Below are 14,997 nucleotides of genomic sequence, written 5' to 3'. Positions count from 1 at the left end.
CAAAAACATGTTTATGGTTCTCATTTGCCTCCTTTTTACAGGCCGCCTCTTTTTCTTTTTTTTTCCTTTTTTAATGAAACAAAAATAATATATTACATATATTTTTTTTCTGCAAAAAAGGATACATTTTAACGATCTCATTTTTATATATGAATTTTTTTATATTTTGTTATAAAACTGAGCCGGTTGTCTTTGAAAAATAAAATGTGCGGCCATTTTGAGAGAAAAAATAAGAAGAACCAAAAAAACCTCCTTTCTTCTTTAAAAAAGGAAAGACGCTAAACATGTTTTTGTTTGTTTTGGGCCTTATACTTCAGTGACGGGAAATTGCGTTCCGGTCTGGGAGACGATTGGAAGCAATGGTTTGGAGACAAGAGGTTCTTTAAGGAAGTCGTGCCTCTATTCATCTAAAGAAAGCGCTGTGGAAAATAAGAGTCGCCCCAAGGCTAAATTTACAAATCTAGCGTTGAGTATACACACGTACACAGATCTCTTGACTCGACAAGATAGACTGCGATAGCAATAGTAAACAGTGTCACAGAGGGTGTGTTCGTTTTAAGGTAAAAATTATACAAAGTTTGTTTGATACTGTATTGTCAGAGTTTTGAAATAAACAACAAATCATTAGTGTTCAAAATTGTACAAGCATAATAAAACACTGTGTAATGCAAAAGTTGTAATTTTTTTCCAATCATTATTTGATTATTTGACAATGTAAACAAACCAATACATGCCCATCCAGTGAATGCTCAGTTACAATTAATAAAAAACACCATTTAAAAACAACAACCACAATGGGAAGGAAATCAGAAACCATGAGGGACAAAGAAAGTCCCACCAAAGCCGGACATGACACATATACAAAAGAAAAATAAGCAATTGTGGTGGAGCAAGTGAAACGATCGGGACTCGAACCCGCACTCCGCTGATCACAAACACCATCAGAGCTCAAGTCCAGTGCTCCTAATCGCTCGGCCACGACGCAACACAATCAGCCACCATTAAACAATTCCTGCGAGCCCCACAACAAACACCCAAGTACCACTTCACCCGAGCCAATCTGCTGTGAACAACTCAGGTTAATTGCTGATTAAATATCCTCACAACACTTCAATCTGGTCTTAATCATCTTTTTAAAAAAAGCCATGAGCCTAACTTGAGAGCAGCTCACACTTAACACGAATCCTGCGTACATTTATGGTCAACTCTCTTAGCGTGTGAAAAGCCCAATCAAATTTTCCGAGGGGAAAAAAGTTGGCGCAGCAAGATGGAACACAACTGGGTGGGAGGAGGCTGAGTTTTAGGCAGATTCATCTTTAAAAGATGAGTTGCTAGTATTGCCATATTGATTTCACACTTTGCTTAGCAACTTAGATTGATACAGTTTAGATCAATCTTAGCTCTTTGTGAAAAGCTTGAAAAGAGTGATCACCAAATGTCTACCCTCCCTTTAAATGGATTGATGTCCCTAGACTGCAGTGCAATTAAAAAAAATTAAAGTCAACATTGACCTTTGATGAGAGGGCAAACACAGCCTCAGACGCCTAGGAACGTGTACACAACTCCCTCCCATTAATGAAATGGGTTTCTAGTGCTAGCCCCATCCGGGGGTCGTGTAGTTCTTCAGGTCCCCGAAAACTCACCTTCGGGGAATTTCATACTTGGGCGCAAAGTGCTCCGCACTCGAGTAGAATAAAAAAAAACGTAGCATGGCTACATTATCGCAGGTCGACTGTAGGCCATCTACATCCAATCAAGTGTCTCGATTCAGTGTGTTTCTTAAGTGTCTTCAATTGGCACCAGAAGGATCACCAAAAAAATTTTTTATTCATCAGTTAGGCAAAAAAAAAACACGTTTAGCGTCCCTGCCCGCTTCCTTTTTAGAGGCCACCTCCTCTTTTTCTTTCTTTTTCCCCCTTTCAACGTAAAAAGTGATACATTTTTACGATCTAAGGTACAAAAAATAAATTTTGGGAAAAAAAATCCTCAGCTTCCTGTTTTTTTCAAATAGGCAGAACCCTAAACATGTTTTTTTGGCCTAAGTATAGAAGCAGTCCATCCTCTGGCCGTCTATCCCTCAAGTGTTTTTTTTTTTCTTCTTCATTGATTCAAGCTTTGAATTTCTCTCTCCAAGGAGATTCGCAATGAGAACAATGAAGAGACAGAGAGGGATGCAATTTTGTTTTGAGGACAGACAGAGGCACAATTAGGAGCTGGCTATCAATATCTATTGGATTTAGAGAAGTGCAAAGTAGGAGGAAAGACTGGCGACCAGGAGCTGTAGTTTTATAGTGCTTTTATAGGCTCGGGACATTGAACTGGTTTTAAAACCGTTTAACCGTAAACAATAAGGAGAAATCCATTTCCAAATTTCATTTCATTTCTGGTTCTATATATGGCTGAGGACTCTCTCTCGCCAAGAAAACAATGGCGAGAAGACAAGGAAGGGAGTTTCAGTTTTATTATATATGAGAGGAAAACTGCAGTGAATTATATTCCAGGGTTAACCGTTTAACCGAAAAAAATAAGGTGACATCCATTTCAAAATTTCCTTTCAATTCATTTATTGGTTGTGAAGGGCTCCCAACTGGACACTAATGGTAATTGTCAAAGACTAGCCTTCACAGTTGGTGTATCTCAACATGAGCATAAAATAACTAACCTGTGAAAATTTGAGCCCAGTTGGTTGTCGAAGTTGCGTTATCAAGTAGTTTTATGCTAATAATTATTTTGAGTAATTACCAATAGTGTCCACTGCCTTTAATCACTGTGTAGATAATAACCCAATAGAGAGAGGAAGGAAGTGTCAGTTTTAGATGTGAGAGGAAAACTGCAGAGAGTTATTCCAGGATTAACCTTTTAACCCCCGCCCCCCCCAAAAAAAAAGAAGGTGGCATTTATTTCCAAATTTTCTTTGGTTTCATTTCATTGTATTTATTCTGATTGTGAAGCCGAGAACCATCAGAAAAGTGAACTTAATCACTGTAATAGCCAAGAAACACAATGGAGAAAAGACAAGGTAGTTGGGAAGAAAAAAAACCAGAGAATTATTCCACAAAAAAAACCCACACAGTCAGGTAGGGACTGAAAACCCAACCCACACAGTGCCCAGGGCGTGATTCGAACCACAGTCCCAGAGGTGAAAGGCGAGGCAAGATACTACGCCGACCCAACCACAGAATGGAAAGTGTTTTTCCCGAGTCAAAAAAGTCAATATTTGAAGTTAAAAAAGAAAAAAAATACTCCATAGTGAAGTGAAACATAACATTATTCAGTTGACAAAACACAAGACTTGCTGTGAGTTTACTGGAAAGAAACTAAAACACTGGACTTGGGCAGCGTTTGGCCTGCAGTCAAGTGCCAATTTTGAGGCCCTTGCTGCCCAATGTGTACAAAAATCATAAAGCTCATGCAAACCACCCAAACTGTGAGGTTTGATTGGTCGAGAACCAATCACGTGCCGTGCAACAAATACGCATGTACCATGGCTGAGTGATGTTCACCGGTGTACATTACATTATACCTTGATCGTTCCCACCGTTGGTCCATTTCCAGGGCTTAGTACAAAACAAGCGCGGGTTTGAGGGAACAGTGAAAAATTGTTTTAAACTATGTAATAATGTTTGAGGATGACAACAGAACTTCGAGAAGAGGAATAATAATGTTACCAAGGTATAACAAAACAATAGTTGCACGCTGTGACTGAGGTCCATGGGTTTTGTACACCCTCGAGGGAAAACGCCATGACCCCGTCACAGTGTGCAATTATTGTATATGTTGAATGTTACTGTTATTACAGTCTACCATGCAACAGCACAACAAAACAAGCCATGAAGGAAAACTACTCACCGAATGAAACCAAATGCTTTCTGGCTTCAAGTTGAACCAAGCAAATATTATTAATAATGAAGAGTTAAGACTCTGCTCAGCTTTTACCATGCACACAAACACACACCAGCAACCCCCCTGGCTTTATTAAAACGTACTCCCCCTTCCAGCCAAATGAACCAGATGAAATTAAAGCAAACAGACGGGCGATATTCCGCCACGAGAAAAATCACACGGGAATTCACATATTCACTAAGGCGTAGAATACTAACTCTGTAATTGGTCAAGAGCTTACTAAGGTTTCGAATTGCCTGTGATAAATAATTTAAGCAAATTTCTTTGTTTAATTATTCAAGTCAGCATCAAGTTGGGAACCCGGTGTGTTATAAAGTACACGCTTCCCGCCAGATGGAACTCACACCGTGCCAAAGTTTTCGATTTCAAAGTCGGATCTCATTATTGTTGGATTTTGTTTCCGGAGATCTTACGGACAAGGAAATTGGGATTGTGATCCGAAAATATCCGATGACAATTTGGTTTAGGTTTACTCACTCTCTCTCATCAAAAGTACTTGGGTAACAGAGTACATGAATGTCTACGATTACTATAGCAAACTATAATTTATGTCAGCCATTTTAACAGCGGTTCATCAACAGTACATGCTGTCAATGTTTTTAAGTCATGTTTTATGACTACCCTTAAAAATAAACAATTTCCACTACCATCAACTCATTGTCATCCGTTTAATCGATAGCAGTTAATCATTACTGATATATTACATACCTACAGTCGTTATTGTATAATTTCCTTTTTAGTGCATATTTTATAACTATTTTTCGAATTTTTTTTACTTTAAAATTGAACTTACAACCAATCTACAAGCGATCATATTATGCAATCTTTTGTATTGCTACATGTACATCCACTACGTAAAATTTCCTGTATTTGCCATTTTTTGCAGTGTTCTAAAAGTAGTTTATTTTACAAATACAAATGTAGTATGCATAGTTTTGTATACATGTATTCAAGTATTTTGAATAAAAATAACGTAAACACAAAATGAAAACACTATGCAAGCTATACAATCAGATCAATCAAGAAAACAAAGGAATACAATTTTAGTCGGGTTTATGGATTTTGAGAAAGGCTTTGACTCCATAGAACACCAAGCCATGTTTGAAGCACTACAAAACCTACATGGACATCAATACCCTTTCAAAAACACCATTACAATCATAGCTTAGCCATAAACCATAGCTTATGATTTTATTTACAGGCCTTGAGCGATCATTATGCCTCTGTGAAGTCACTAATCTGATTATTTATTGTTTTAAGTGCACCACATAAAATTTTCTCAGCATTAAGCCTGGTTCATACTTCCTGCGAATGCGAAGCGAATTTGACGTAAATTTGACGTCACAACCCTAATTTCGTATCGCATTCGCATTCACAGGAAGTATGAACCGTGCTTAAGTCTCAGGGTACACTTGTAAAAAAAAGTACAATTTCCAGTAAAAGTTCATGCAAATGCAGGCCTGTATGCTTCATTTTTGAAAGGGCAAGGGCACCAAGGCATTTTCTCCTTGGTAAAGGGTAACCTACAATGTACTTTATATAAATGTATGAGAAAACTGTAAACTTCTATGCCTGTAAGTTTACAGCCACAGCCTGCTCTGATCCTGACCACACTGCGGGCCTCAAACTTCATGTAAGCAACAAAGGCGATTGCCTCCACGCCCCCTGGTCATTGCCTTGGTGCCCTTGAAATGCTCCTGTAGAAATTTACAATTTCCTCATAGGGTGCCCTTTGCCAAAGAGAAAATGCCTTGGTGCCTTTGCCCTTTCAAAAACGAAGCATACAGGCCTGCGAAGGCGATTGCCTCCATGCCCCCTGGTCATTGCCTTGGTGCCCTTAGGAATTTACAATTTCCTCATACATGTAGGGTCCCTTTACCAAGGAGAACATGCCTTGGTGCCCTTGCTCTTACAAATCAAACCATACATGCCTGCGCTCACAGCCACTTGAATAAACACATTGACGCATTAAATTTTAACATTTAAATCTTATAGTGGGAATTATTCCTCAACACAACTCACTATCTTATCTTTCATGGCATTCATTTGCCTCGAGGTAAGTCCACAATTTTAATTGACTGATGTGAGAAAACTAATCACTTTAACACAATGAGATGATGGTTGGCCAGTCGACGATCAGTGAGTGCACGGCTTTAAGCTACTGGACGTTCCATCCACACTTTTTACAAATCCCCCGGAATTAAGACTCAATTAAGTCTCGCAGCCGAAGCTGACGTCAAAATTATGAGATCAAGCCCTTTATCGCCTTAGGAACGGCTCTGACTACTAATGAAGGACCTGGGAGCCTTAGCGTGTCTCAAGACGACGCCGACCGACGTGACCGACGGAGGTGACATCTTCAAGATGCATTATTACTAGCTTACGCTAAGGTTCCCTTCACACAATGATTTCACGCCCGTCACCTAGCAGACCTCCGAAAAAATGTAGCATTGTTGGACAAGATGTACAGCAATGTTGGACCCTTGCCACAAAGTAAACAGAGCTGTATCTAATAAGTTGATATAAAAATGAACCATATTTAATAATCAGGCTGACTTGATTATTATTGCCTTTATCTGGCTTTTTCATATGAATCATAGTACACTTTCCAGCTTCACAAATTACAAAAACGAAAAACAAAACATAGCAATGATTCAACATCTCAATTCCAGTTATTGGCAAAGCTGTGACCTCTCTACTCCAATAAAAACAACCAGAACTATAACAACGTAGACAACCAGGCTTTGACAATCCTCCAAATGAAAACAATGCCCCCCCCCACTCTATTCTCTCCTGCGTCAGGTTAAGAACACAACCACTGCAAGTAATACTAAATAATGAAGTCATCGGGAGTGTATTCCAGCCACCAACCCCCCTCCACTCTCATCAGATTCAACGTGACCTCTGACACAAATCCCTCCGGTCATTTAATTAAAGATTAATATTCCAGAATTGACAACACTGTTGATTCAAGCTTTTTAAAGAGCACTGTTCTTGCAACTTTACGAACAAGAAAATGTACACTGCCAGTGTACACTCTACTCAGGCCCGTAAATTATTTAAAACATTTTGTGGGAATTTGATTTTACTTTGTTTATTTATTTATTTGTTAACTATTTATTTATTTTAATAAATTTATCTGTTTATTACTATATTAGTATTAATATTTTACGGGGGGAGGGGGGAGGTCGCATTCTATTGAATTTCAATTCAAGCCATTATACACTTTCGTTACAGAAAAAAAAAAAATTCACAGATTTACAAATAATTTACAGGGTTTACAGAAGGTAATGGTGAAAGACTTCTCTTGAAATATTGTTCCATGAAATGCTTTACTTTTTGAGAAAACATAAAAACAATATAAATTCTCGTTAGCGAGAATTACGGATTTATTTTAAACACATGTCATGACACGGCGAAACGCGCGGAAACAAGAGTGGGTTCTCCCATTTTTTTCTCCAGACTCCGATGACCGATTGAGCCTAAATTTTCACAGGTTTGTTATTTGATATATAAGTTGTGATACACAAAGTGTGGGACTTGGACAATACTGTTTACCGAAAGTGTATAATGGCTTTAACAAAATAATTACGTCAATACCAAAATTCTTCCATTATCTCACAAATTTAAGTCATCACTGTGCACCTCCATTCTGTGTGCACAAAACATATAAGATACATATTTTGCTATTGCTCATAACAAATCTTCCAGGGTATACATTAGAATGATTCTTAGTCACGAATTCAATGAATCTATGACTTTTTTCACCATGACAAATTATTCTTCTTGAGAAAGTACTACCCCCATACCCACCCCCCCCCCTATCAGCAAATTACTCTTAACCCCTCCCCTCCTACAACAACCTAAAAAATCCATCTCTGTTTAATATTATTCCTAGAGCAGTGAACTGATATCCGCTAAAAAACTAAACAGGACAACAAAAAGGTTGACACACTTTTTCTGCTCAAATTAACAATTCTTAGCAGAAGCACTGGTGTGCCACTTGTAGCATGATGTACATGTTGCCAACCCTTCACTTGACCATCTACAGTTTATACCTGGAAAAAAACTCTAAACAGGTCATGATTTTTAACTTAATAAAAATCATGGTTTTCTATTCTTTGCAAAAAAATGCACGGCACACACTTTGTATATGTTCTCAATTGGTGATGTTTAGGACCGTATTATTTAAAAAAAAAAATCAAATGAAAATCTCATTTGATATTAATAGTAAACGCTTCACCATTAACTTAACAGTTAATGTAAAAATCATACATGGTATATTTGGTGTGTAGTAACAACATGTGCGGAGAGTTTGTTCTTAGAGAACTGTCTTTCTTTATTCTACTACCGCGGAGTAGATTTATCAAATGTTCATGGTATTCTTTACCTAGTAGAAAACTGCACGGCACACAACAATGTGTATAAACTGCTCTTAATTGGTGATGTTTCAGAATGTTTTATTATGGAAAAAATCCAAATGAAAAAAATCCCATGAAAGCTTAAGAAACAAAAAACGTTCCATGATTTTTAATTTACTCAAACTTATGAATCCTTGCAGGAAAATGTCATGGCGCACACTGTGTACAAATATCCTCAATAGCTGATGTTTCATTAGTTTATTATTGAAAGAATTCAAATGAAAAACTCATTTTAATATCCATAGCATTTTAATATCTTTCAATATCCCTTCACCAATAATCTACGTTTATATGAGGAAAAAAAAAACTGAAAAAAAAAAACCCAGTCCATCATATTAAATTTCATAGAAATCATAATATTCCTAGTAGAAAATTGCACAGCACATACTGTGTACAAATTATTCTCAAATGTTTCGGGGGTCTTATTATTGAAAGAAGTCAAATGAAAACAAAATCTCATTTTCATATTCCACAGCCCGGAGGGTTTTTCATTAAAGATAAATACTTGGTACATTAAATTCGTCTCTCACAGCATCTGGCCACTTCCCATCAACCACCAGCGACAGGTTGCAACGTCAAAATCTCTCCTTGATCTTGAACTAATCCACTAATAAGAAACCCCCGGTCGCCCTAAGATCTTTACAATCTTGGGCTGTCCCCGACGCCTTCAAACTCCTCAATCCAAACACCTCGCTAACATTCACGCAGGTTAAACCCCTCCACCTTGTTGTGAGGAGTGTTCCCCTGAGAAGGTAAGGGGGGAACGAGAGGGGAGGGGGGATTACCGGTCTTAAGGGTCTTCAGAGCTTTAAAAGAAAATCGCATTAAAGAGGCTTTTGCGTCCATGACTGGGAAGCTTCAAGACGTAATCTATCAGACCATTAAACCTTAAGAAGTGGTAATATAATTTCTGAGCTACGAGTTTTAAATCGGGATTTGTTCGCCGTGCCTTTCTCCCCCAACTCCCACAGGAAAAAACCCACTTTGTGTGATGTCAGACATTCAGGCTACGTAAAAAGCACACAAATCAGTCACTCAGTAACGCTAATGGCGCTCAAACACTATTACTTCTGGTCACTGGGCCATTTGTTTCATTCCTTAAAACCATCTCGGCTCCCTTGGGAGTACGTATAAATAAAGAATATGCTGTTAAATATAAAGTATGCAACAAGCTAAATCAATCACAAAAACCATCTCTGCCATCCCCTGGGTGAAGAGACACAGTTCTCTTGGTCAAGGACGTAAGTGTCATGACCAGGATTCGAACCCATCCTGATGACTTAGCACCAGAACCTGGGTCTGATGCACTAAACCGATAGGCCAGGAGAAGACACACCATAAGACTGGCTCACTAAGGGCTACTCAATTTAAGCCTTTTTGAGATATGGCGGACACAATGCTAAAACACTAAAAGGTTTGGGTAAATTTGTGTGTATACACCCAAACTAAACAGTACACTCCTATCACGTCCGCCATACCTCAAAAAGGCTTATGGACATCTCTGCTAATAGTTTGTTCAACATCTGATCTCATAATGCAGCAAAACTCACTAGTTTCAAAAAGTATATCAAGATAGGCCTATTGCCTCTCTGCAGAATTTTATGTGTGTAGGATCTGGCAAAAGAAGGTCCAGATTTGCTAGAAATTTAAAGACTGGCTGTCCTAATAACAAGGTGTACAAATTTAACACAGGGATCAGCCGTCGATTTCACAAAGAGTTGGGACTCGTCTTATCTTGTGTTAGGACGAGTAACTCGTCCTAACTTAGGATTAATCTTAAGGTCTGCATGCTACAGTGCAGGGTTGGGACTTGTCCTAAGTCCTAAGATTAGTCTTAAGCTAGGAAGAGTTTTGTGAAATCGACGGCTGGATCTGGATATAATATATTTTATATGCTCCGATAAAAACGGATACCCGCATCGCATCTGGGTGTCCAAAAGACACGCATTCATCCCTCTGGATAACACTATGCCTCTCTTTAAATGCAAAGGGTTTGGGGTTGAGGAGTCGATGTATACTGTATGCCCAAAAGATTCTGTTTATAACCGGTGTTTGAGGGAGGGGTCCAAAGTCACGCTATAGGAGATGAGAGGTTGAGAGACTACATTTAGAGCAAACAATACAGCTTTCAAAACACTCACTCTATTTTATTTCCACTATTTATATTTGGATATTCAGCGCTTATACACTATGGATGAAAAATATCAACAACAAAAAAGACGGGCAGGCGCTTATACATGTAAAAACCAGCCAGCAACTTGTATCATACAACCGCCGCACTTGAGCAGGCCGATGCATTACATGATGTATTTCAAATTGATTGACACAAACACACGACGCGATCTACGCTAATATTAAAATAATTAGGTCATGGTTTATCACGCCATTTTCTTGACAGCTTCATCAACCGATTTTAATTAAGAACTTCACACCTAGTTTTCTCCGACATAACTTACCTCATGTTTGTTCGTCTGTAGCGATCCATTTTTCTCTAGAAACCACCAAGACCCGTCCTGTGAAACCGCTTTTTATAAAAGTTACTGGCTCTTGTGTTTACGAGGTGTATTTATTTGCCCTAGAAGAGGTTTCCCGATCAAAGGAATAAGAGCAAGGATCCGTCCAGTGTCACAACACTTCAAGCCAGGGACAGGACGGCGCACATCAAAGAATTCTCTTGAATCAATAGCATGGAGCTCCGCTACAGTCAATATGCAGACTAATAAATTCTCTCTCACCGTTTCTTTCCCTTTTCTCAGTCGATTCTGCAACTAGTGTTGATAAATCTTGAAACCATCAGTAGAGTTGTCCCAACTCTCCGAGGAATTAATTGCTGTTTTTGCTCGTACTTTATCTCTCTTTTCTCTAAACAGTACAAGCAACTGTTTAACTCCTGCTTTCTGAGTCGATTCGCCAAATTTACATACCATGTGGATTGAGCTTGAAATCATCAATTGGGCCACCACTCTCCGGAGAGAATTTTATAACCGTTTTGTTTTGGGATTATTTCCACGGCAACAGCGAGGTGTAGTCATCAAATGAGGAACTCAATTCATCAGAGCGATCAAGACAAGTCCGTTTCTATCAGTACCAATTACTGTCACTGAGTAAAAGGCGTCTTGCATCAAGGTGTTACGAGCAGGAATACAGACACAGAAAGAAAAAACGCAGCCACTAGATCCAGCTCCCTCATCCAGATCCCCCAGCTCCCTCAAACATCGCAACGAGTGTCCGTGAAGTTGAAATTAACGAGCCTATAAAGTGGTGTAGACCTAATCTCCGGTCTCTAATTATTTAAAGTTCTAATAAAAAATAAAAAAACTGTTGCTGGTTGATCAGATCAGCCCCTTCAAGCAAGGTAGCTTGTGTCGTATTTTTAAAAACAACAAACACCAAAAACCAATCTGTCGTTGCTGGAAAAAATGCCTTTGATGGTTGATGATTGTTCACTGAGTGGACGCTTACAATGTTAACTATGAGCGGAGGATTACTGGAAAGATTGAATGTTTCCCCTGATGGGACCGTTATCAAAGAAACAGATGTCGTCTTCTTGTATCCGTGTGTTTCTAAGATTAAATCTCTGAAGATCCGCCGCAGTGCATGGAGAAATGTTTAGGGGGGAGGTTCTTGGAGTTGCAATCACCGGTGGGAAAGATAAACTCAGCTCGGCCATGAACCAATGACTGCCCAGCTCTCTTGTTCTTAAATGCAGGGCTATGAATATTCATTAAGGTCAATGCACCATAAGGCCTCGATGATTGAAAGAGCGACTGGGCCGACGTGACGATACAATAAAGAAGGGACAGCAACAAGTCTCGCGGAAAGAATAAGGAGGCAATCTCGTTAACATTATAGAAAACCGCCGCGTAGCACAAACTAATCCAGGTACTAAGGCCCCGGCACACAAGGGAATCAATACAAATAGGGCCCTAGGAATGGTTGCACAGTGCAACCCTGGGTTTAAAAACGGCGTCAAAGATCATTATGTTTGATTGGGTCAAAATGAGATGTGAACGACTTGCCCTAGGTTACAGTAAGCTCAGAAGCTGTTGCTGGATGAGGAACTTAACCCGGCAGGAGGTGTGGATGAAGAGAGGTGTTGATGTTTAAGATGTGAGTATTAGACCATGATTAGACATGATGATGTTCATAGCAGGAAAAGAAAGTGCTAGTACGGTTGTTTATTTTGTGTTTAGAAACCACTTTGCTCATTCACAAAGGTGTGTACATTAGGTTTTAGTGTGCCAATGGCAGAAGTGTGGCTGATTTTTGTTCATGAAATGACTGATAAAACAGGGTGTCCAAAAGACACCCAGAAACCTGTTCAATATTTAAGTTAAATGGTTTTTGAATATAAGGGAATCAATGTGTGGTGAAGAGGTTTCAACTAGTGGTTTAAACCCGTCGAGGCCTGGTTCTTGATAATATTACCAAGACGAAGTCCAGGTAAATTATCAAGAACCAGGCGGTAAAATTATAGATTGCCAAAATATGAAATATTCATTGGATGCCACTTCTGCAAGTAAAAGTCCCTCCTCTGATAGCAACAATAGATCAGTGCGAGCGAGCGAGTTTGCTCTTGAAGCTTTTTATCAATCTAGCCTGCAGGAATAGGGGCATAATTTCATAAAGCTCTCTTTAAAACAGAAAATGCTGCTTAGCAAAGAATTGTCAAAATATTAGTGTAGCACTGATGTCAACAGTATAAACTTCATAGAATGTTGGCTGCTAAGCTGTTTCTGCTAAGCACGATTTCTCTGTGCTCAGCAAATAGTTGTGCTTACAGACAGGCATAATGTAATTGGCCTCATCTTGCTAGCCTGGTTAAGCTTTAATCAGTATTCATCACTGCCAACTGTCCACATGGAACATGACCAACAACGGTGGCACTTTCACTAAAATACAGAGATCTATCACAAAAGTCACATATCAAACTGAGGGCATTACAAATCTCATAAAAGCACCCCCAGACACAGCCATACAAAGCTGACGCCTTTGACAGTCTGCTTCCCCCCCCCTCCCCCGAACGTGCTCCCCGGTGTTTACCCTGTGAACCTCCCCTCTCGCAGTCCCCCAATCTCTTTCTCTTCCGCAGAGCCACGACGAGGGAAAGCAATCATTTTCTAAAGTGGCTTTCAATGTTTCAAATCGGAAGCCTCGATACAGTTAGTCGACTAATTGCTTCGGACAGCTACGTGGAGTCCATCATTCTATAGTCGGTAACCAATTTGTCTGATTGATTATGTTCGGTTTTTTTGTAATCGGTAACCATGCAACTGTTTTTTAGTATTCTCTTAGTTTCAAATTGTGAATATTCTAATATCCCATTAAAAATTTAGGTTTTTTTTTCTAAGAAATTGATTTACTCCAATTCCTTTTTCCATTGAAACTTGAGCTCTGCTTCTCGGAAATTGATTACAACATCCTTGTCCCAGGATTCTTTTCACCACACATTACTGGGGCAAGTTCAGCCAATTATGTGATTGGAATTTTCCAGTTAAGGCCTACTCATTGATGAAGTTTTCATCCTCTCAATTGGTGTAAAATTAATCTTCCTCAGAGGCAAAATTTGTCAACATTCAAAACATCCGATGACATCATTCTGAGAAAATAGGTCTGGACATGTTTGTAGGAGGTAGTCTGGTCCATTCCTAATCCTTACTGTCAATGATTTCCAATCGAAACGGACTTGAATTTGACTATTTGAACCAAGAAATATTCCTCCTTGGAGCGACTAGAGTAAGGACCAATTTGTTTTTGGAGTTCAATGATATTGTGTTTCAAATTATGCTCTGAAAAAGTCAGGAATAAATCACACTATTGTATTATTGGTGTTTTTTCCTTTTGCTATTTTCTTGCAACTTTGACGACCAATTGAGCCCAAATTCTCAGGTTTGTTATTGGAATACTACGTACGTAGACCAAGTGAGGATACTGGTCAATTTATACCAAAATTATTATTGGGACTCAACTGAGCATTTTCAACATTTTCCCTGGCCAAGAATCAAGGTTGAGAATCTACATTGTAAATGTACCCGTGACCTGGCCTTGGTGCCCCTTAATAAAATCATCCAATCGACTTATTTTCTAAGTAATAGTTAGAGGACCTTCGGCACGCTGAGTTGAAACAAGGTCATTGGAATGTGTTTTTCCCCAATAGCTTTAATAGCCCTACATGCGTGTACTGCGCTTAGAAATAGATTATGGCTGTTACTAATAATAGCTATGAATTGCGCTCCGTGTGATCTGGTCATTATCAACCGTTTAAACACTCCCACGTGACGCGCTCTCCACCAATAGGAATAGCGAAACTGTCTGAGGTATTTACGAATTGTTTATCAAGTATCATAATAAACCACAAGGGAAACTGACTTGGAGTAAACTTTAAAGAATTTATTTTTGGACTGAACAAAGATAATTCGACCAAAGTTGGACTTGAACCTGCGACCTCAAAAATAATGTGCCACCGATCTATCGCCTGAGATATCCAGTCCTTATTTTGGCAGTCTCCCTAATTTGACAATATCTTTTTTTCTCGGGAGAGCCAGTCAGAAACCATTCAAACTGTAACTGTCATATAGCCCTGGATCATACCAAAGTTTACGATACAATGCGGGAGTTAGCAGCAAAGGGATTACCTGTAAAAGGGGATACAACTTTTTATAAACCACAAAGA

General features: G+C 39.0%; 1 protein-coding gene across 3 annotated transcripts in view; it reads right to left on the bottom strand.

The window, feature by feature from the left end:
* The window catches only part of LOC117303485, a 33,718-nt gene that overhangs the window by 17,076 nt on the left and 1,645 nt on the right, over window positions 1-14,997 (bottom strand). Inside the window, exon 1 of one of the 3 annotated variants that reach the window (XM_033787704.1) lies at window positions 10,781-11,913. The exons of 1 other annotated variant lie outside the window; for it this stretch is intronic. In XM_033787704.1, coding sequence (XP_033643595.1) covers window positions 10,781-10,809 — 29 coding nt within the window. In that variant the 5' untranslated portion in view covers window positions 10,810-11,913. Of the gene's footprint in view, window positions 1-3,849; window positions 3,957-10,780; window positions 11,914-14,997 lie in introns of those variants that run through there. One more of the 3 variants, XM_033787706.1, reaches the window with a different exon arrangement.

Source organism: Asterias rubens, chromosome 19 (assembly GCF_902459465.1).
Source record: "Asterias rubens chromosome 19, eAstRub1.3, whole genome shotgun sequence".
Classification (NCBI taxonomy): Eukaryota; Metazoa; Echinodermata; class Asteroidea; order Forcipulatida; family Asteriidae; genus Asterias; species Asterias rubens.
The sequence above is the reverse complement of the archived record's forward strand: the minus strand, read 5'-3'. Positions and strand labels throughout refer to the sequence as shown.